Source organism: Leptonotus elevatus, chromosome 5 (assembly GCF_054856555.1).
Source record: "Leptonotus elevatus isolate MCC_2025b chromosome 5, RoL_Lele_1.0, whole genome shotgun sequence".
In the NCBI taxonomy this organism is placed as follows: domain Eukaryota; kingdom Metazoa; phylum Chordata; class Actinopteri; order Syngnathiformes; family Syngnathidae; genus Leptonotus; species Leptonotus elevatus.
This window is the reverse complement of record NC_141243.1, coordinates 9,311,044-9,334,368: the sequence shown is the minus strand read 5'-3', so window position 1 is coordinate 9,334,368 and position 23,325 is coordinate 9,311,044. Positions and strand designations below refer to the sequence as shown.

General features: G+C 42.4%; 2 protein-coding genes across 9 annotated transcripts in view; one reads left to right on the top strand and one right to left on the bottom strand.

The window, feature by feature from the left end:
* sh2b3 (SH2B adaptor protein 3) overlaps positions 1-3,616 on the top strand; it is a 37,050-nt gene extending 33,434 nt beyond the window's left edge. For both annotated transcript variants that reach the window (XM_086077054.1, XM_086077053.1), the window contains exon 8: positions 315-3,616. In XM_086077054.1, coding sequence (XP_085933180.1) covers positions 315-673 — 359 coding nt within the window. In that variant the 3' untranslated portion in view covers positions 674-3,616. The remainder of the gene's footprint in view (positions 1-314) is intronic.
* Positions 3,617-4,541: 925 nt separating this feature from the next.
* atxn2 (ataxin 2) lies at positions 4,542-23,325 on the bottom strand. 7 transcript variants are annotated; one of them, XM_086075407.1, is made up of 26 exons: positions 23,043-23,325; positions 20,338-20,368; positions 19,899-19,958; positions 19,491-19,562; positions 19,011-19,161; positions 18,359-18,373; positions 15,618-15,772; positions 15,428-15,519; positions 14,055-14,243; positions 13,808-13,980; positions 11,821-12,078; positions 10,787-10,972; positions 10,427-10,600; positions 10,254-10,355; positions 9,958-10,028; positions 9,540-9,883; positions 9,401-9,464; positions 8,456-8,602; positions 8,230-8,247; positions 7,734-7,806; positions 7,434-7,627; positions 6,052-6,178; positions 5,775-5,966; positions 5,481-5,692; positions 5,224-5,401; positions 4,542-5,153 (listed from the first exon to the last, which is right to left on the bottom strand). In XM_086075407.1, exons 1-26 carry the CDS (start codon positions 23,135-23,137, stop codon positions 5,125-5,127), a joined length of 3,402 nt encoding a protein of 1,133 aa, XP_085931533.1. In that variant the 5' UTR covers positions 23,138-23,325; the 3' UTR covers positions 4,542-5,124. The 7 variants fall into 7 exon arrangements, with proteins under 7 accessions (XP_085931533.1, XP_085931534.1, XP_085931538.1 ...); XM_086075408.1 differs by having other exon boundaries at positions 7,740-7,806; XM_086075412.1 differs by lacking the exon at positions 5,775-5,966.

The following is a 23,325-nucleotide window of genomic DNA, read 5'->3' as shown; positions in this document are numbered from 1 at the left end:
TAATATTTTTTTTTAATGTAGGACCATCTGACAATTTGTTCTTTATTATATATATATATATATTTTTTTTTTTTTTAGAACTACAACTGTTTTTTTAGGACCACCAGGCAACTTTTTTTTTTTTTTTTTTTTTTTCTAAAAAAAAAATTAGGATCACCAGGAAACTTTTTTTTGTAAAACCACCAGACAACTTAAAAAAATACATTTAGGTCCATCAGGCACTTTCTTTTGTAGGACCACCAGGCAACTTTTCATGACAAGTGTATTAGTTGCCAAGTTAGTGCTGTGTTCAAATGTTGTTCTTGGTGTGGCAGGTCAGCTCTCTGGCGCCCTCTTGGTGCCATTCTCGCTTCACCGCTGGAACTCGGAGCCCAACTTGGCCCACTGCGGCGCGTCTCGCTGCAGCCAGCCGCCCTCCTCTTCCTCATCCTCATCCTCCTCGTCCTCCTGCGCCGCCACGGGAGCTTCCGGCCCGCAGCCCACTCGCCGCGCCGCCCCGCCCCCGCCAACCTCCGCCGCCTCTAACCCCGTGCGCCGCAGCGAGTCCGCAGGCCGGCGTCCGCCGCTCCGCCACGTCAACCCACCTGTCATCCCCCAGCGGGACTCTGACTACGAGCTGGAGCCCGAGCGCGGACGCAAGCGGGCCATCGACAACCAGTACATGTTGCTCTGACGTCCCGCCCGGCTCGGCGAGATGCGCGCGGGTTCGAGACCCCCTGCGGCTTCCTCACAAGTGTCCGCAGTGAATGTATTTTGATGTTTGAGACGGGCCGGGAGCGGCAAAAACTATTTTTCTACGTTTTCTAAAGGCAAACTTTTGAAAGTTGGCTTCGAGCAACGCTAGCTTAGCACGCGTCACAGATTGTTGAAATTGTTTTAATTTATGTTGGCCTCCTCCCGCCGCCTCCTTTGTTACTTTGCTGACGCTAGATCACTTTTTTTTAACCCAAAAAAAAAAAAAAAAGACTTTGGCGCGAACGTTCACTTTCTTATCCAAATACAAACAAGCAAGCACTCTTTTTTCTCGTTTGTCTTCTGATGCTCTGTCACAACATTTCTTTTTTTTCTCTCTCTCTCTGTGTGAAAGCATCACAGTGGCCAAAGTCAGCTGGCACGATCGAAAGCGGATGCGTGGTTTGTGCTATTTGGAGAAGAAGATGCGCGTGTTTTGTCTCCACATTGTATTTTCTCAAGCAATCAAAGACAAAACATCAACCAGGCCTTGTTTCACACAGAGACCCTGCAAAATTGTGACTATCAGCGTTTTGCGACGCCTCAAATTGTGGTTCGAGTGTCCATGTTTCTGCATTCAGCTTGAGCCCCTTTCATGCAGAGATCATGCAAAATGAATCCACTTTGGCACAGAATCCTGCGCACACTTACTCAAAGGCATTAACTTTTGCCTGTTTTGGTTCTCGCCTTTTTGACAGAGATCCTGCAAAATTGCGACGCTCCGCCATTTTATGAGCCTTCTACTCGGCTATTTCGGCATGTGTGCGCTTTCACGCAGCAACACAGCATCCCACAATTAGATGATGACGTGGAAAAATGATTGTCAGACGGTGACAATGAGGGAGAAATGTGTGTCATTTTACAATGTGGAAAACCTTTCAGCTAGGTTAGGGGTGTCAAACATACGGACGGGCTGGAGGAGTCCCGCAAGGGGGTTTAAACGGGTCTGCGAGATGATCTTGTAAAGTAAAAAAAAAAAGAAGAAAAAAAAGAGTAATGTCAAACCAATTAATCAGACGGCCAAAATCAAAACATAAATTTGTAATTTCACAACCGGTCCACCCCTGAGCTAGGTTGTCAGCTGTCATCCATTTTATACAGGACTCAGCAAAGTCTACATACTTCAAAACGGGGACTCACCATCCCACAGTCGCATACTTAGATGATGTCAGCATCAGCGCCGAGATTTGAAATAGTTGGCTGGCAGCAACAGTTCAAACTTCACCTGTCCTGGTTTGCAAAATACCCTCACGGTGGATATAAAAAGTCTACACACCCCTGTTCAAAATGTTTCACACCATTAACTCATTTGTTCCCAAAAATGTTCATATTTTATTTATTGCCATGGTCCCAAAAACATATTTATACGTATTTTTTATGGGTTTTTTTTTAATGCTAGAGGGCGAGAAGGCTTTGATGCAGCTTCTAACCTGAAGTTGTCGCTTAAAGCAATAGTAGTGATTACAAAAACGGCCAGCAGGTGGCAGCAGAGTATAAGAGATCAAACAGGGCCATCTGTTAAATAATAAAGTTCTGATGTTTGTGTAGGCTTTCCTTGATGTCTTGTTTAAATGAAGTTGTAAATTACAGGAAGAGTTGGTATATTTGTTGTGACAGGCCACAATAATGGAAAAAAATACATACCTGGTATTTGAATAGGGGTGTGTAGACTTTTTATATCTGCTGTAGGTTATCACAGCTCTAATTTGGCTTCAGTTGGAAAAAGGTGGCAAAATGCTAATATGCTAAAACATTACACTTCCAAACTTTAGTCACACTTGAGTCCAAAAATCAAAAAATGGGCTTAGGAGGGACATCGTGATCGATTCATTCCAATTTTTGTTTGGGTTGTCTTGCAACACACCACCAAAAAGACAAAGTAACTACACCGATCATTTTGTTTCTTCTGCCTCTGGCATCGATAGACGATGTTACGAAATATTGCCTATATTTGTGACCCCAAGTGCTTCGTGGTGCGTTCGAGTACCGTCACGCATGTGCACATTTTCTTCGGGTGAGTTATGAAAGTGGGAGTGTTTGTTTTTGTTTTTAAAACATGTCCAACTCTACTTTTTTTATTTTTTTACACACAGACGAGTAGCATTAACAATTTGGTGTGCGACGTCACCATGACTACGAAGCACCAAATCTACGTCCGCCACACTTTTATTTTGGTAGCAATGGGATGTCTTAACACTAACGCACGTCCTGTTTTATTTTGATTTTTTTTCCCGTTTTCCTTTTGGCACTTCAACAAAATGGACGAGTGTGATGTTCTTGCAACTGTAACATGTTGACCCATCACGAGTCGTCTCTTCGCTTTAAAAAAGAAAAATTAAGAGTGTGTCGTGCAATATTGATTCCACATAGCCGCAATGCTATATATTTTTATTTTTTGTATTATTTTTTTTTTCATCAGAGGTGGGGAACCTTTTATATTTTCTAGTCCTCTGAGGGCAAACAAAAATTAAATGAACAAATATGATGCAACAAGTGTTGCTTGTTCAGTACGATGAGCGTTGATGGGTTAAGTGTTTTCTTAATATATAGAACAGTTCCTGTTTTGTTTTTTAAAGAATTGCTCCATGTTGGGTTCCCCAGCCCTGCTTCAAGGCTTCTTACCAAAGTTGCTTCAGCCACTTTTTTTTTTTTAATGACCATGATGATGGTTTGATGCCATTGTGCCTTGAGTTGATCTGAAAATTTCCCGTTAAATAATTGAACATGTTCTCAATACTGTTTTGTGTTTACCTCAGCACTGTAAAGCTCCCCCCACTTCCTCCCCATGACCATCACCACAGAGCTTTTGAATGAAGATGTTGTCTTTGTGCTCGCAATCCCTTTTCATTCAGTTGTAAGCCTTCTAAATTATATATCAACTGTACATTGGACTCCTGTCTTTTTCTTTGTGTGTGTGTGTGTGTGTGTGTGTGTGTGTGTGTGTGTGTGTGTGTGTGTGTGTGTGTGTGTGTGTGTGTGTGTGTGTGTGTGTGTGTGTAAAAGAAACTTAACCAGTAACCACATTAAAGCCTCCTTCCAACCGGTTTTGAAAACATTTACCAACAATTGTTGGCATGACTCCCATAAATTAAATCAGAAACATCAAAAAAGTAGTTTACAGAGCAGCAAAATTGGATTTTTACACATTAACTCATTCACTGCCATTGACGGCTATAGACGTCAAAATTTTATTTTAACTATTTCTATTCGTTTAACATTTTTTTCCACTTTTGACAAGAGTATAAAAACCTAGATTTTTTTTTATTGTACATTTAGAACAGATATAAAATTTGTGATTAATTGTGAGTTAACTATTGAGGTCATGCTATTCATTTTAATCGCCTGACACGCCCCTAATTTTTAATCTTTTAAAAAAAAAAGATTATTAAAAGAAATGTCTAGGTTTTCATACTTCTGTAAACAAAAGTGGGGGAAAAAATTTAAACTAATAGAAATAGTTCAAATGAATTGTTGACGTTTATAGGCGTCAATGGCAGTGAATGAGTTAAAAGGAAGAAGGAAAAATCATTACAAGAATAAAGCAATTTTACAAGAAAAAAAAAGGTAAAAGGTGATAGTGGTCATTTTACATGACAAGAATGCAGATAAAATCACAGAGGTAATGATTTTAATTTGGGCAGATAAACCCCTTAAACATGATTAATTTAGGTTATTTTACACTAACATAAATTGACAGGTCATTTTATGGGGCTTCAAGTCCAAATATGTCATGAATGAGTATTAATACAAATAAAAGGTATCGCTGTATAGTGGCAAAAGATTCATTTTCCAAGAAACACAGCAGTCGGTTCAGTTTTTAAAACTTTTTTTTATTTTGTAGTTTTTTTGGCTAATTTTTTAAATTATTTATATTATCTACAAAGTAAAAGTTTTAACTTAAAAGTTACATTAGGGTCAGGTGAGAGGTGGGTTGTGATCACCGTTATTCTTTTTTTTTTTTTCTCATAAATAAACACTCATGTTTGTTGTATTTTCCTTGTCGCTGGCCGTTTTTTTAGTTTGGTTAGACATTTGTAGTCTTGTAGCATCAGCATCAGCGGTACAACAGTAACATTAACACTGTCCGAAAATGGGTTGCGTTTCTTTTCTTTTTTTTTTCCCTCACCCTGACACAAGGTGCAGACAAAGTTCCAGTTTAATTCTTCTTCGGTCACAGATTAGTTTTCTCTTAAAACACTCATCAATCACTGCATCGTCAACCTATTAACATTCTCTTATTGCCTTGTCTGAGGGACGAGGGAAGGAGGACGGGAAGTTGAGGGGGAAACATGTCGGGTGAGGAGGAGAAAGAATGAAAGAAGGAGGGAGGAGGGGGCTCCTCATCCTCATCATGAATAAACCTTCCGCTCTCTGGCGCCATCTACCTGCCTCCTACAGCTGCTGCTGGTGATGAGGCTGCACTGCAAAAGCCACCACACACAAAAGTCAACACCAGCCGACACCCGGAGAAGAAAAGTGGTTGCCGTTTACCTTGCGGATGCGCCAGGTAGGAAAAGGGCGTGGCGGAAGAGACGGGGATGTGATTGAGGGCCGTCTGCGCCATGGAGGGCTGCGGGCCGCCCGGCGGGCCCTGCGTGGCCATCAGCATCATGGGGGCGTGGGTGGGCGGCGCGTGGTGAGACTGCACCATGCCCGACTGCATGTGCGCCTGACGCAAAGCGGCACACAAAAGACTTCAGCCGCCAATTCCATGACGATTCATCTTCATCTTACTGCTTTGCGCTTACTTGCTGCACGTGTGCCATGTGGTTGGGGTTGTACCCGTGCTGCACCTGCTGCGGGTGGATGTAGACGGTCTGCTGGGCCGTCGGGAAGGACGCCTGCGGCGACTGCGGGTTAGGCCCCGGCGTCATGGAGGGTGGCGTGGGGGCCAAAGCAGAGTACATGGGCTGCTGGGATTGGTTGGCCAGGTGGAGAGCCTGCGCAGCGGCGGCGGCGGCTGAAATGAGACGAGGGGAGAACGTCACGTTAGCCGAGCGGGCGGATGCTAAGGGACCCTTGGGAGGTGCAAATGTCGTCACCCGCTGCCGCCTGAGGGTGCTGCGGGTGCTGCACGGGGCTGGCGGCCGGGTGGTTGGGCGGGCCCCCGTGCTGAGGCGGGCCCCCTTGCTGCCCTTGGCCTGTGGGCGTGGCGGAGGGCTGAGGGTGTTGCGGGTGGGGGTGCAAGGTGGCGCTGGGGTGGGGGTACTGCTGGGGCATGGGGCCAGGAGACACTGAGAAACAACCAGAGGGCGACGTGAGACGGCCGCCGCCGCCGCCGAGGTGCATTGTAGGGGGCAGCGAGGGGGCGGGACTTACCATACATGGTGTGCGTCTGCTCTGGGTACTGAGTGGTGGAGGAAGACACCAGGCCGGGCTGGCCGTGGCCGTGTGGCGCCATCATGCGGGCGCTGCCCTGCATCACAGGACTGAACATGTGCTGCGCCTGGAACACAAACAACATTCTGATTTATTTGGGGTGAGGTGGAAAAACACAACATTGTCAGTAGGGGTGTGCAAAAAAAAAAATAATAATAATAATAATAATATATAAAACTATTCTCATTTACTACGATTTAGAATGAATATAAAATGTCCCAAAATCGATTTTTGTTAAAATTATTTTGGACTGTCTTGCCCTTGTTTGTGTGCCTTTATAAGAGCGCTGTTCATGTTATACAAAATTTGGCCACTCAGAGGCAGTGTGGTTCCGCACGTTCTGATACACTGTTAAGTTTTAGCCACTTTACAGAATAGAAGAAAAAAGTCAGGATCAAGTTATGACAATAAGATTTCTTTTTTTTACAGGGTAAAAAGAGCATATGCCGGTGAGTAATGTTAGATGCTTCTCTGTATACATTACTGGAGCGTTTTTTTTTTTTTTTAATGAATAGCCGTATTTTGAGTGATAAAAGTACCGCGAGTAGCGCGCTAATTAGCGTTAGCGAGTCAATGGCGCTTTCCATTGTGCGTTAGCCTTGAGCTAGCGGCGATCAGGAAACAAGCTAAACAAAGTGTGTTTGCATTTAACGTGTGCACTGTGCAATTGCCTTCATTTTGTTGGTTTCGATTTAAAGCTAACCCCAACTGGAGTGTAATAAACGGCTTGATACTGTAACAATAGTATTCTTCGTTTGGGTTCATGTTGCTTGGGGGACTGATTAGAGTGAGGGAACACACTAAAGGAGGTTCAGTAAGAGCCAAGAATAACGTACTGTACTGTGTTGAGTTATGCAAATAAATACGATTGCTTTAATCGTCCTCTCTGTATGGTCAGTGAGAACTGAGAACGGAACAGGATCAAACAGATACCAGCATTGGACTATTTTTGAGGGACTGTTCGCTGTCTGCTAAACTGTACTCGGGGAGGGCAGAATATATAAAAGCTATAAAATGTATAGCAGTTGTGGTCCACACACACTTTTTTTTTGTTTGTGGGAAAAGGCACTTTCCTTCAAAACTTAATAAATGTAATAAATAAATAAAAACATTTTAATATTTCCATTTGTCATTCTGTCTTGCAAACTGGACTGCAGTAGATCATGACGATTCTTTGCACATCTATATCTTGAAGCAGAAATCATTGTCAATCAAAAATCGGAATCAAATTGAACCATGAGACAGTCAAAGATTCCCACCCCTAATTGCAGGTATATAAAAATAAAAAATAAAAAAAATGCAAATGTTTGCCGTAAGCAGACCTGAGACTGGTAGTGTGGCATCTGCTGGACCAGCTGCTGGCTGGGGAACTGCTGCGGGCTGCAGGTGAAGTACTGGGCCGAGTAGGCCGGGCTCTGCGTGATGATGGGCGGCCCCGCCGCCGTGACCTGGTGCATGAGAGTGGGCGTGCCCGGCGGGTGGTGCTGGTCCGACCTCTGCTGGGTCATGTTGGGCACTGGCCAAGCAAAAGAAGACAACGGGGCCGACATGCCAACGTTTTTATTTGAGCCGTTTGATGGTGATGTGCTACGAGGATAAGAAATGAATGAGGCTGTTCTCACCTTTACCTGGTCTGTATGGTTTAGACTGGTTGACAGTCATGTGCGGCATCTGGACCTGGTACATCGCTGGAGACTGCACGGAAAGGATCAAGAAATCAAATCAAGATGGAGGGAATTCTTTATGTGCTTAATTTTATACTCAATCGTGACATCCTAATCTCTAAAAAAAAAATATTAACTTAGAAACAAAAGACAAGCATTTTTTTTTTCTTACCTGGACTCGCATGCACTACTTTTTGTGTGTGTGTTTTTAACGCCTCCCTGTCAGTAAATCTCATGCACTTTTATTACTGAGGCAGAAATTAAACCCTAAGCAGCTTGAAAATTAAAGTTGTAAGAGATGAATTGCAATAAGAAGTTGGCAAACCAACATCTGAATGCGTTAAAGTTGACAAGCAAGCAGAACATCTCAGAGCTAATTGGGCTTTGACAACAAAAAAAAAGTAAATAAAAGGATAAAAAAATAAATGTAAATTTTAGGAAAAAATTCACAAACCTTCCATATTATGCTTTTCTAATGGAGCAAGAGAGAGAGAGAGAGGATGAGGAGCAGGGGGAAGAAAAGGAAAAATGTGTGTCTTTACATGTGTCTGATGTTGGATCACCAAGTTGTTCTTAAAGCAACACCAGATAAATAAAGACGTCTGCATTTACACGGCGGTGGGACTTTCATGTCAAAGTCGCCACGGCCGGCTCAGCTGCGAAAAAGGACGGCGTCTCACCTGTACTCCGGGACTAACTGGTGTGAGAGGATACATCTGCGGGAAGCACACCGGCTGGCCGTAAACAGTGGGGGGCTGCTGGACCACGATGGAGGGGCTGGGCTGGCCCTGGGGCCGCGGGGGGGTCGGGGTGTTGGCTGGTTTGGGCTGCCGACAGAGACGGACGGACGGGAAAGCATTCCGTTAGAAACTCCCATCGATTTCCTCAAATAATGGCCGCCGATCGGATAGACCCCGGGCCACAATTAATCACTGGGCGCGCAGTCAGTAACGGCTGCACCTCAAATAGACGCCAAATAAAACGACTTTACTATGACAGCACCGTGTGTTACATTTTATATTGAAATATTGTAAATATTTTGTATGAAAATGTATGAATGATTGAATACTATAAAATATTTTGTATACTAATACAATGTGAATTATATAAATAAATTATAAATAAAATACCAATTTACTATAATACATGTTATATTGAAATACTGTAGATCATTTGATTATATTAAAGTTATTTAATATTTCATCCCCAAAAAAAAACAATACATTTCATGTACATACAGTATGTATTTTATTCACTTATACAGATAAATGCAAATAGATATAAAACTAAATTATATTTTGTATTTATTATAATAGAGGTCATTTTGAAAAAAATTAAAGAAAGTGAAACTGTATCAATGATTATTGAATATTATATTGTGAAATTAATACTACTAAATAATCTTATTTTATATTTAATTATATTATAAAGATATATTTTAAATCTCAATTGGTGAAAATACTTTATTTTAACATATTACATATTTTCCCCAACATTTATTGATCTAAGGTACCCAATAATCTACATTGGTAAAATATGGATACACCCTACCTATGAAATGTTCAATTTTTTGGGGGGAGCAGGCCACAGTTGGGTGTCTAATGTCGCGGTGGCGGCGCTCTCACCTGCGTGTTGAACCTTGGCTTGAACTCATTGGCGTTGGGGTTTAAGGTGGACTTTCTTACTTGACTGCATGAAGGAAAGCAGCAGATAAAAGATCAATATAATCATCGGCGTTATTGAACTGTTCCGACTGTCACTCACTCTTGCACCGCCTCCTTCTTGTCCTCCTTCTCTTCATGCTTGTTGGGCCCGCCAAAAGTAGACATGGCCGTTGTCTGAACCCCCTGCGACGTCACATCCAGCCCCGCCGCCCTCTTCTGGTCCGGGCCGGAAGGAGACGGGGACAGCGCGGCGGGGCTGCCGGGCTTACTAGAGTTGATGGCGCCCGTGGATGGGGTGGCGCCGCCGCCACCGCCGTGGTCTTCAGGGCCCGCTGAGGAGGTTTTGTCCAAGGAGGTGATGTCGGTGGGCTTGTCTGCGGAGTCTCTTGGAGGCTTACTGACCACGTGGTCGAAGGCAGGATCCGGGTTGGAGCTGGACTGCAACTGAAAAATGAAGGACCAACAAAGAGTTTAGGGAGGTATGAGGAATTAACACAATTTGAGTATAAGACACTCACCCTAAAATCTTCACTAAATTTCTTTAAATTGTCTATTTGTTTCCTGTGGTCGGGTGCCAAGGAAGGGGGACCTGTAAGGAGGAAAGAATATTTAAGCCAGAGTTTATTGATCTACCTCTTACTATAGGCCAGTTGCATAGATTAGCGATACATTATTTAAAGTCAAGCAACCATTTTCAGACCAATTAATTGAAATTGGATCATTTCCAATAGTTGGGAATCACATATCAGTCATCCATCAAACTAAAAACTGGTTCTAGTTTCAGAGTTTAAAGGCTAACAAGACTTTGGACTACCTTTACACAGAGGTCTATTGTTACTGGAAGAACTGTCCTTCATGCCGTCTTTGTTGGTTTTGGGGGATGTTTGTCTCGTCTCCTGGACACGACTTTCTTTAACTGTAATACAATCACATGTTAATAAGAACGAGATGAAGCAGTTGCGACAGTTACTTCACTCGGGGCCTTACCATCTCCTGACACAGAGGCTACCATGTTAGGGGCGGGGCTCGGAGCGGTCGGGGAGGAAGCGGACGTCGGCGCGGCAAAAGACTCCGCGGCAGCTGTTCCGGTCTGAGGCAGAGAAGCGGAGGAAGGGGAAGCTCCTCCCATATTGTTCTGACGCGGGGAACGAGGTCTGTGAGCTGATGAGAAAAATACATTTTTCAGTTATGTGCTAAGCTTAATCAGTGTCAAAAACAATCTATGACCGGCGGGTAGACACAAACCTTCTATGCGACAAGAAACAAACATTTAAGACTGTTAAAAGAACACTTAGAAAACGCTTTTCGACCTAGAATGAACCCTGAGGCGACAACATTCATTGATACCTCCGCTAACGACAGAAGACCAAGTCCCTCCTGAAGAGTTGCCTCTGTTGGACGGAGTCACCGGGACTTCTCCGGGCGCATTGTGAGAGATGAGATCTACCCCTGGTGGCATCCCCGTGGTCCTGCTGGGGGGCACTCTGTGAGCTCGGGGTGTCCTCTGGGATTTCGGAGACATTCGTGGCGGACCTACAAGGACAGAAGACAAAAGGCGTTTGAGAGAAGAGGTCAAGTGTCAAGCTGCGGTCACACCGGGAGTGCCAGCATGCTTGTTAGTAGCTGAGAAGTGATTGAACCACACACAAACACGGCAAACGTCTGAAACCGCAGCCAAGTGAAGAGAGAGGGGGAACCGGTGAGATGGTGTTGGAAAAAAAAAAAGAATTGACCAACAAGCAGCTTATGAACTGGTGACACCTCAATGCAAGGTACTGACAGAACTGGGGCAGAAAATAAATGGACAAACCAGTCACAGTGGCAAATCCCTATTTGATAGATGACATGGAACATGCTCCGGGGGCTCATAGAAAGTCTTTTATTTGCAACTTTAGGAAATAATCGCTTATTTACAAACGATGCCAGAAATTCAATGTTGCTTGCCGCATTGATTTGACATTACAGATGCATCAGATCCCATGTGCCAGGCATTCATATGGGGAAAGAAGCATCCATAAAATAAACAATTAAGTGCACCCCAGGAATACTTTTTTTTTTTTTTGGTGCATTATTCTTAAATGAAACACCATCTAGAAGATCACCGCCCCATTGGTTTACTGGGTCATTTAGGTGACATGTTGCTTGTGCCTTGCACTTTCAAAAATACTAAATAACAAAATGCTAACAAGTTCCAAATCACTCTGCAGAAGTTAACGTCATCTGACACTATTGTTCCACACGAGACCTGGGCAAATTTACTTTTGAAAGCAGTTTTTAAACTTCTAGGACATGTAAAGCGTCACTCTGTGGTTAAGAAAGACCAATCCATCCACCTTCAACTCATGCCTTTGCCCAGGTCTACGCCACACTGATGTGGGTACCTTCTGAAGACATGCGTTTGGGCAGAGTGGAGGCCGGCGACGAGGGCCCGTGGAGAGGAAAGGGAGATGAGGAGGAAGATGAGGAGGAAGGGGAGGGAAAGGATGAATGAGAGGTAGGCCTGGAAGGTCGAGAGGGGGGCCTGGAGGGTGGCCTGGTGGGCGTGGTGGCCCGAGGAGGCAGGGAGGAGGGGCCGGACTGGTAGCGAGGAAGGGGGCGGGAGGAAGGAGATGGACAGGGTGAGGGCCAATGGGATGAACCTAAAAGAGGGAAGGACAAATGATCAAGGATGATACACTACGATGAGCAATTCGCACGGGAAAAGAAGAGTACAGCGAGAACATAAGGACGCGTGCAACAAGGCTTTGAAAAATAAAAACGGAAAATAATAAGGGCAAATGTTAATCTTACGAGACAAAATGACCTGCAGCTGTGGCACACTACAGGGCAAGGAACCAGGTTTGTAACTAAAGTGAGAAGAAATGGATGGCAGACCCTTCACAACAAAGGGAGAACTAATGATAATAAAAAGGTAAATAACAAAAAATAATCTAACAAACCTACCGACAATTGTGCCCAAACCGAATGTATACATCAATTAGAACGTGGCGTACTCTATCACTAACCTACGCTAACGCAGTAGTAAATTTATAATTACAGTAGGGTTGAACTGACTGGTCCATTAGTCAACCTTACCGCTGTGCAATAACGTCAATTAGTCCCCGGGTGTTTTGGCATTAACACTGCGGACACCTTGCTGAATGCAACAGGTGGTTGATTGGTGCAGCAAACTAGTTGTGGTGCCTCAAGCATAACAACATTTTTGACTACAAATGAGATCTAGCTAGCATGTCCACTTTAAATGACTTAAAATACGCAATTCCATCCTCGTATGACAAAGGCACAAGTGCTATGAACGCCAATCTGACATGTCAAGACGGCTGTCGGTGAATTCAGCAAACGCTCTCCGACAAAGATGACAATATTCTGGAGTGTCAGCTTAGGCGACAAAGCGAAGAAAAGCGCTTGTCGATCAGTAACCTCTTTATTGTGAAAATGAACAGTTAACATCACCAAGAACTCATTCACAATTCAAAGAAGATGCCACTGATTCATTGACGTCGACGATTGTCACCTTAGACTCGACTACAGCGGGGCAATTAATCGAAATGTAATCGTGATTTCAATTTTGGCTTGTCACAATCTTGAAAACACTAATTGAAGATAAACGATTAACACATTGTGTGTCACTAAGTGTGCTTGAGATGCTTATTTACGGTTAGAATGAGTGCTAAGATGCAAGGCAGCAAAGGATGAACGAATATTTTGAACGGTTATTTTTAATGAACTGATTTTAAAGATTCAGTTCACTTAAAAGAACTGTCATGCCCATCACTACTGCCTGACGCTCTTGCGCCCCTTTGTGATCTGATGGATAAGCCGCACCTTTGTATTAGCCGCATGGTCGAATGCAAGTGAAATAAGTAGCGGCTTATAGTCCAGAAATGACTGTAGTTGAGTTTTAGTAGTTGAATAAACACAAAGCTTTGAAATTGATGAATAATCGCTTTATTAATTGTAATTTAAATATCAATCAAAAATAATCGTGATCATTTTTTTAATAAATTAAATGAAAAAATGTAACTGTATGGCGGTAATTGAGCATGGCCACTTGCGCCTCGCGCAAACAAGTTCATTGTGTGTCGTTTGTACCGGCAAAACTTGTATGTCAGACTGTTCTAAAACTACTGCATTGTTTTTGTGAATGATAGCATTAAAAAAAAAAAGTAATAAATCATTCATTTTAAAGGGTTAACATTTTTTTATTCATTTTAATTTTCTATGACAAACTGCTATTACTAAAGGAAGATGGGAAACAGGTGGGAACCGCTGACCTGAAAATGGGTAGGCCATTTTCCACTGAAAATGTCGGCTGTAAGGGAACAAACACAAAGCATCACAGGTGTGTGTGAGCTGGACCATCCGTACCTCCGTTCACCACCCTCTGGTCGCCCCCTGGGCTCTGATTGTAGTCATGCAGTCCCGCACGAGGAGCCGAAGGCCCAGCTGAGTTCGGAGTCAGACGTGGGGAATTCTGACGTCCGGGCCCCCATGACATGGCCTCCCTGTTTCTCTGACCCGGGGGAATGTATTTGTTCTCCCTACACGCAGACACACAATCAATACATTGCCGCCTCGGCCCAGTGGCGCTGTCACGGTGCGAACCAAGTATCACCTGCTCAATGTGTGCATCTCTCTTTCCCCTCTCACCACCGCGGTGAATTTCTCCTCCTCTGAGCGCTCGTCGTTCTCTAGGGCCACGCGGGCCTTGTATGTGGAGCTGGCTTCAATCTCCTCGGCCAGCTGGGCGGCCCGCGCTTCCCTCTTGAGGAACTCCTCGGAGTTATCACGCTCAAGGGGGACACTGGGAAGCAAGGTCGGGTTAGAACACAGACATAGACTCAGTGTTATTGCATTGCTTGTTTGTTAGTTATCTGGAATAGTAAAAACACTTGAGCTAATTTCACACACACACAAAAATAACAAATACAATAAAAATTAGGGATGCACAATAACCGATAACTTATCATTTAGAAAGTGCCAATGTCGATAACCGATAAGTAAGCCGATAATTGTTTGCCAACTTGACTTGAATCCAAATATACTTTCAAGTCCTAGTATAAGTCTAACATGTACAAATACATTGAAACATTGTGCAGAGCACCATGAAGCTGAATTTTATTGATATATCTGCTTCAAAGACAACCAGTAGCTCATTTTGAGTTTGCCAAAACAAAACAGTCATGTTTTAACAATGCAACAACAACAAAACGCGAGGGTAATATTTTGGGGAGAGACAGTAAAGAAAGCCCACACTAGCGACCGCCATGTTGCTCTTCTGTGAACACAAGGTTGCGCGCATTATGACGTCACAAATATGTCACACTAGGATAGGGGAGGGGTTGAGGAGTTGGGCACAACTTCCGCCACAACCACAATAGATGGACCAACGCGGCAAGTCGGCCAATTGCTTTATTATCCGGTTTATCTGTATGACGTCAAATTGGCCAATAATTATCGGCCACCGATATTATTGTGCATCCCTGATAAAAATAACTTGCCATCGCAAGTACAGATATCATGACATAAGGTCGGGTATAAACTGACACTCATCTCTAGTTAAAATGTGTGTGTAAAAGTTATTGAAATAATTCTCTTTTTTGTCATCTACAAAATTAACCAATTATCAAGCAAATTAAAAAGTGTTTCTTTAACTTATCTATTTTTCCATTATTTGCAAGAAATTAAAAATCAAAACAAACATTACATTAAATTAAAAATAACATTTTATTACACAATTTAAAAATAAATAAATATCAAGGACTTGATAATGTAATGTGGCCATTTTTTTGCCCACTGTTACTTGAGGCATACTTTGTTTATTCTACATACTGTATACATTTATATAAGCTGAAACTCAACTATCAAGTGACGTAAATTACCAATTCCACAAAAAAAAATACTTCATAAAAATTAACAGAAAAACGATTTAAAAGGGAGGGAAAAGTCATGTTAAAAAGTACATAAACACTGACAAGGTATTCTTACGTATATGTGGAAAGGCTGCTGTCATATGTAGACAAGACACCGTACTTCTCCTCGTTGTACTTGAACATGTCATTGGGGTCCCACCCATTTGACTACAACAATAAAGAACAGGTTACCATTTATGTTCTACACATTGAAAAAGTGATGCCTCGATGGGTGTTTGTTGTGGCTTTGCATCTTGTTTCCCCACCACATCAGTATCCAGCGACTCGAGGCTGTCAGAATTGTGGGTCTCTCCTCCATCCCACGGCTCGAGATCTTTCTCTTTGTGCTCGCCATTGATCCTGCTACTCACTGCGGAGTCTGTGAAGGTATCTGAGACACGCAAGGATACACCTTTATGCTCTGCAGACACACAAACAGGCAGGGAAACCGCACGCTTACCGCTTATGCACCAAAGCGCACATGCCTTCAAGTTTTTCTATGAGGGAATAAAATTGCAACTACTTGCAACCATTAACAAAAGTAACATCATTCTATACCAAAATAAAGATCTACTGATCTGGTGTTTGTAATGTAACCCAATAATCTGTGCGAGTCTTGCAATTAGCGGCCATTATTGTTGGGGCAAAAAAACTAGACTGATCAGTTGAACAATGCAACATGTTAAAGGAAAAATTTGGAGGAAGGAAGGTTTTTAGATCCACTTATATCAACGCAAGAATATGCATGGTAAACATAGCTACCACCAATGGACAAAATAATGCACATCAGCTACATTACTTACATAGACACTCTAATTAGTCTGAGTTAAGTTAGCAGTATGCTTTATGATTGCTGTCCATCATGGAAGCACAAGTTGCACACACAGGGTGGGGGTGAGGCGAAGCAAGCATGCTTTAAGACTGCAGTCAATTCGGGGGGTTTTTCATTGAAAATTCTGACATTAGAATCCAATTGTGAGTAAACACTTTTAATTTTCTCATGTTCTAAAAGTAAGTTTAAAACCTGTTGCTTTCAATGGAAATTAAAGTGGTTGGTATGCTGCGCCAGGTGGGCCTGTTCTCATTTATGAACTGTTGCAATGTTAGCCTTGTATTGTTGAACTAAAACTACAACTAAAATATTCAATCTAGCTGGAAACATGACGGCATGAGTATAAATGTCTAACCTGCAATGATGTTCAACCTTTTGCAAGTCTCTACTACAGAAAAATGCTTTTTGGTGGAACCTGGCTGATCTTCCGCTGAAAGCAACATGAAGCTCAACTACAGTGGAACCTCTTAAGTTAAAACACAAATTGCTCTTGGATACTGGTCACCTTGAACATGGTTATGGAAAATAATCATTTAGCATGTATTGACATAAGTTTATACTGTATTGAGGACACCTGTATTTTCTTTAACAATGAGCTTTTCACTTCTCGTACATGAAGCAATATCGAAGTGACCTTAACTGCTCGGAACAGACTTGCTGCTTGCTTTCCTCTCTAGCTGACCCTCCCTTTCTCCTCCCAAAAAAACTCTAGCCAGGCAGCATAAAGAATCTTCCCATGATTCTTACTGCGCACTCTCTCAGAGACCACTATCTTGTAGACTGCTCTGTTAGACTTGTGTATAATTGAGCTTCAAATATAAACAAACCCAAAAGACATTGTTTTCCAGACTGTTTCAGTCATCTCGCCGAACTACTGAAAATGCCACATCTTATTCAAATTTCGATAGTAAAAATGGAAAAAGGTCATTGCAGAAAAAAAATGATAACATCTATGTAAAATGAGTGTTGAGAACTAATTCTAACACAGCAACAAACGCCTTTTTTTTTTTTACTTTAACTGTTACGTAGGTTGTAACATTGAAAACTGGTTGTAACTGACGAGTATACATACATCAACCAAGGACGGAGCCCTGCCGTAAATAGCAAAAATACGAGTACTTGACACCCGCCCACAAAATATACAAAAATTTATTCTCTAATCATATCACAAACCATCATCAAAAAAAAACAGATGAGCGCCACGCTGCCAACATTTTCACCCGTGTTCGAGTTGTGAGCGTTCACGAGCGCAAAGGTGTGTCAACCACACCTATCTTATGACGACGTTAGAGGGTGTCCCATTTCTCAGAGGAGTTGGTTGGTCTCACATCATGGCGTGACGACAGCTGCAGAATATAACATGCGAGCGAGCGAGGTGCAGCTTGATTTGGGGCCGCGTGACGTCACAAAAATCTCCGATTTTTCACGTGACGTCAAAAAAAAAGTGCCGACCAATGTTTACCGAGTGTGTTTGACGCGACAGCGTGATAAAATGGCTGTGATGAAACCTGCTTTGGAAAATATTTATCGCCATCTTGGAAACCCATTATCATATAAAACATGACATCAGATAAGACGTTCGTTTATATTTACGGATGTTTCCTTGTCCCTTATACCTATACACGTTGGGACAAATCCACTCGCAGGCCGTAACCATGCTTTTTGAGCAGTGAAATTTATGACTGCGGCCGCCAAAACTGTTAGCATGGTAAGATGTCTTTCTTTACACAAATAAAAACAAATCTGAAAACACTAAATCCCGACCAATCAAATTACTACGTGGATAATACTTAACCTTTTGGGCGTCGATGCCAGCAAATGGGGAACCGAATATTACACGAATAGAGGGGACATAAAAAAAAAAAGTGCATTGTAGAAAATCTTTTTCTTCTTTAAATTTTGCAAGTATGACTTAATCCTCGTATTCAGATGTGCTCTACAGCCCGGAAATTATGGTATTTAATCGTGATGGGAAATGGCCTTAAGGGCAGTTGACTTTGGAGGTTCCACTGTTTTTGATTCTTAGTTTTAAGCCGCAAGATGAAGCAGCAGAAATCTTGAAAGAATCACCATACAGGGCATGAGCAGCAGCACGAGCGATTGCAACAGGTTTGATTTTTAAGTAGAGACAGTTGGCGGGGACAGCAAGGGGAGAGGATAAAACAAACATATTACCTGTGTCTGAGGAAACTAGACCATGGGAGAGCAAAGACAGGTGACAAAGAGTCAGAAGATGGACTGACAGAATGACAGAATGGTGAACAACTGTCTACGTACACAACACATTATGATATGCTTTGTATAAGAGTAAAGGCACTACTTCATATACAGGAACATAAAATACAAATTATCTATGGTGTTAGCAATGACGTAAGCAATGACTTTTGACACCTTAAGAAATATTGCATCATAATCAGTCCCCCAACACACTCCACACTGTAGCACCTGTCCATTTCCAGGCAAAAGCCTGGCACACGGTCGATATTTCTCAAAGGAGAATTGCATAGGTCAAGATGAATTAGACGTCATTCAGTCTTTATTGAGTGCCCTCGTTGCACAAGGGCTTCGGACCAATCGATGGGTCGCATTAGTCGTCGACCGAGCCGCCTCTCAGAGCAGACACATGACAGAGTCCCTACTTCGTAGTTAATACACACTGGTCAATACAGTTGTGTGTGTGCAGTGACTCACTCACTCTTGTTAATTTGTGAGTGAATTCAAGGTGACAAAGTCGCCTTCTCACACTGTGAATGCTTCATGGGTTCTCTCGACGAGGCTGACAGTACGTATAGGAATGACGCTGATGAGTCAAGTATATGTCGCATACCTTTCCTGGCAAAGTTGAGGTCAACGTCTTTGAAGGACACAGCGACAACATCACAAGCCTTGAAGACGATGCTCTCCACAATGTCCTCTTTCTTGGGGCCCACACTCAGTTCTGGACTCTTCCTGTGGGCTGCGTCCAACACCAGGTCACACTGGGGAAAAAACACACAATAAAAATCACACTAAGCTACATTTCCACTTTAGTAGTGTGTCAACTTCAAGAATCACCGTTGTAGACTTTTCTTTCAACTTCTTTATTTATATATAAAAAAAAAAGCAGAAACTTTTACAATTGTTTGGGTTTGGCATTTAATTTGTTGACAACAAAATGTACTCCCTGGGTTTGCACTGAGCAAAGTGGCAGCCTAAAAGGGAAGATGAAGGGCCATGTATCTCTTATCCAAAAAAGGGCATACTGAAAGGAGTGGACCGTCAGCATCACCTCTGAAGTGAGCCTGAACTAAACAGACTGCCATCTTACCTCTGGACCGTAAGTCTTGAACACTCCTTCATAGACGGCTCCATTTTTCACCTTCAGTTCACACTTGGTCCCCTGCAATCATCATTCATGTTTTCACTTGGGTGAAAAGTCATTCACGTACGCACACTGAATTGTCAAAGTCAATTCACACGCTCTAAAGACATGTCCAGAAACCATCTGATGCGAAACATCCTGATGACTGATCAATGCGTTTTGTTAAAGCAAGCAGCCGCCTAAGCAAATCGCCCGGGCTTTGTTTATTGCCGTGTGGACATTTTGAGGAAACTACAGCTTGACCAAGTCATTTACAGTAATCCTGAGTCACATAATGTTATCTTGTACTGCTGGCTTTACTGCTGTGTCAAGGTTACACACAATTCTGCCGAGTTATCTTGACAGTGAACATACCACAACTGATGTCAAGACGTGGACCATCCTCATGTTTGCATACACTCCATTGAAAATAACCTGAAGAGGAAATACACGCTGCAATGAATTTAAATGCCATTAATTTGTTCTAAACACACGCAACTTCTCGTTATATATAACTTTTCACACTGTATTATATTAATAGATCAAACGTGAGATCACGGGGGGGAGCTTTTATTAAGAGTAGTTACAGGAAGTGCAGTTATGTGTCACTTATCTTGCAGCACAATGACACAGTTTTGTTATGTGTTCTATTGTTTATTTTATAGTCAATCTGATGAATCACGTTTTCATGCTTTGCCCAACCATGTTGGACTCATTAGTAGGAAAACGGGCTACATTCAAATAGCTGCACAAAGAGACTTAGCAGTGTACCCAGAAACGTGCATAAATCAAAGTGTTCAAACAGGCTACTTACCGCTGCAGGACCTTTACCACTGTGTCTTCCCCTGTAAAATAAAGATGATACAGATGACAAACGTTCCCTCTTGTGTTTTTACAAGCAAAAATGAAGTGATCAAAGTGTTCCCGTTAGAGGAGAAAAATTCCAGGACGCTGACATGTAGATCACCAACCACGATAAAAACAGCGTAGACCACACACGCGCACACAAATTCAATTAATCCATCAGTTCTCGTAACAGCATGCAGTACATGAATGCAACACGACAGCTCAAATTTCCCACAACTCTTTTTGAGTCGCGTATCTAAATTAAGATTAACACAGGTAAGGTTTAATGTGTTGAACACATTTTATTATTTAGTTATTAAGACTCTTACACAAAAACAACGCGTTGAAATGGTAGACAAACTTGTGTGTGATGACAAACTTGTGTTGCTAAAACGGTGGTTAGATGGTAAGTATTCCCAAATGTTAGTTGAAACACTGATGTCAGCCCGTTCATCTGTCCATCCATCCATTTTCTGAGATTCAATTTAATTCTTTGCACTTCATTGTATTCCATGAAAATAAGTCATTTATTTTGTGTGGGACTTTTTCTCGCCACTGGAGTGGATAGTTGTGTTTCGTTTTGTTTATTTATTTTAATTCATTTAATTGTTTGTTCTATAAAAAATATGTATTTTATGACTAAATGGAAAAAAACGATAGTAGAAAATTGGCATTAATTTCATGCAATCTTAAGGGAAAGTGCTATATTGGCATGCATGGGTATTTCTTAATCTGTCACTAGTTCAACAGAAATTTTATGTATCTAAAGTACTAGTGGTATCAGTTGGTTGGTATCGGTATCTGTTCAAGAGTCGAGTACTTGTACTAGTGTTGGCGTGACAAAAAAGTTGTATCAAACATCCCTGGGTGGGGGAATGCAGATATAGGGAGAACAGGCAAACTTGACTCAAAATAGAAAGTCCTGAGCTGAAATTTGAACGCAAAACCTCAGAACTGTGAGGCGGATGTGCTAAGCATTTGTACAATGTGCTGTTTTTATTCCTAAAAAAGTACCATTACAGTATTATCCATATGGATAGATGGATGTTTAACCCTACAGTACATATACAATTTATATCAACCAGAGGACTTGATCGGATTGAACTGTTCACATTGCATGAAAAAAATAATAATAATCTGATGCAGATGTCACATATGGCAAAAACATAAAATAATAAAATAATTGGATGGATGGAAATGACCAGCAATGTGACCATAGCCTAATAGGAACATACTTTAAGAATAACTGTAAATACAATATGTATTATAATAGTCACATCCACGACGCACCTTTCTCTTACAATGTAGCAACACTAGAATGCATTGAACAGGTCCTCAAATTCAACAAAATCTTCACGTGAAATACACTGTATTCTTACAGTCAAGTTCAAGACACGACCTTAATTAAGTGTCCTCAAATGCTAATTATTATTCTGATTAAATGCACTATATTACTATAACCGCAGCCTAGAATATATCTTATTTAATTTGCGTGTCATGGAATGCACCAACACTCTTGTAAAATGCACTGACTTCTTATTGTGTCGTCCTCGAATAATACCTCACCGAGTGTCCTCAAATGCACCTAATTCTTTTGGTGAACTACACCGATTCCTTATACTGTAGTCACCTCCCAAAATGCACCTTATTCGTTGAGCATGTCCTAGAATGCACCTTGCTCAGCGGCTGGAAGGTGGCCAAGGTATGCAATCGCATGCCGCTCACTCGCCTTCAGTATGAATCAATAGACATTAGATATCATTAAACATCTTGAAGGGGGAAAATAGCTTCCTTTTCCACTATCGGCTCGTATAAATCTCCTATCGATGTACAAATTGAATAAATAGCTTCCTACTCTGTCATGTGCGTTTAAATGTAACACTTTTTCTTTTTTTTTCTTTTTCTTTTTTTTAAAAGACGGCCTCAATGGAAAGCTACGCAGTGAACAAACAGGGCGTGCTGTACTGTGCCGGTGAGCGAGTGAATAAGAAGTCCAGCTTAAAAAGAATGCATTTCGCTGACAGCTATGCGATCACCTGATCATTCGGGCATCGCGTTTAAAAGTCACACTTGAAGGACATTATTATTTCACATGAGCGGGGCGACGTCAAGGTTGACAGACAGCTTACTCGACCATTTCTTCGCCCTCACACACGCCCATGCGCCCTAGTTGGTGTATCTAAACGAAAAATGAGAATTTGCCATCTTTGACATGAACGTTAACGGCAGTAATCGGTCAAATGGTGCGGTCAGGTACATCTGATTAGCGTTACCAAGGCCAACGCGATGTTACTCGCTGCAAAAAAAAAGAAAAAGAAAAAAAGAAGCTAATTAACGCAAGCGAAACCGACGTTAACGAGTGGTTTGTAAACAAATATCCTGGGGAGGAAAACGGATTGAAAACACATGAATAATGTGGAAATTGTGACATTAATGTGCAATGGGGGACGAGCGGACAGGCCGCGCTAGCTCGGTCGCTCCCCGGGTGACCAACACGTCGCAAGGCCCTCACACTCCTTTCACCCCCAAAAATCGCTCACAAAGCGGGCATGTCATCTCTTGAAAACGACACCGCGGATAGCGAAATGTGAACACGTCCGGGAAACGGATCACAGTACGCCAAAGCGTCATTGTATTTCGTCGCTAAATTGACTGACTCAAATTTGCACCGACCTGCCCAGATTCTGTCGTCCCCCGCCGCTCCCTCCGGCACCAGCGGCGTTGCCACCGCCGGGCTTGCTGCGATTTCCACCGGCCTTCATTGACATGGCGAGCCCATAAAAGACGGCGTCTTAAAATGACCAGCTTGGCACCGCAAATTCTCTCAACGACGACGACGAGACAGCTGTGTGTGTGGTTGGTTGTGTGACAGTTAGCCGCCGCTGTTAGCACAGTCCCAAGCTCTGGTGGCTAGCAGGCTAATGTCAACGTGCCTCAGTTTTGAAGGAAGATGCTA

What these genes read in the sequence shown, in the direction of transcription:
- atxn2 (XM_086075407.1), bottom strand. Translation starts at nt 23,137, where the DNA reads ATGTCAATGAAGGCCGGTGGAAATCGCAGCAAGCCCGGCGGTGGCAAC. An exon ending in CCAGAGGGTGGTGAACGGAG is followed by an intron (nt 12,079 to 13,807) that starts GTACGGATGGTC and finishes TCCCTCTTTTAG; the next exon opens with GTTCATCCCATTGGCCCTCA. An exon ending in CAATAGACCTCTGTGTAAAG is followed by an intron (nt 10,029 to 10,253) that starts GTAGTCCAAAGT and finishes TCCTCCTTACAG; the next exon opens with GTCCCCCTTCCTTGGCACCC.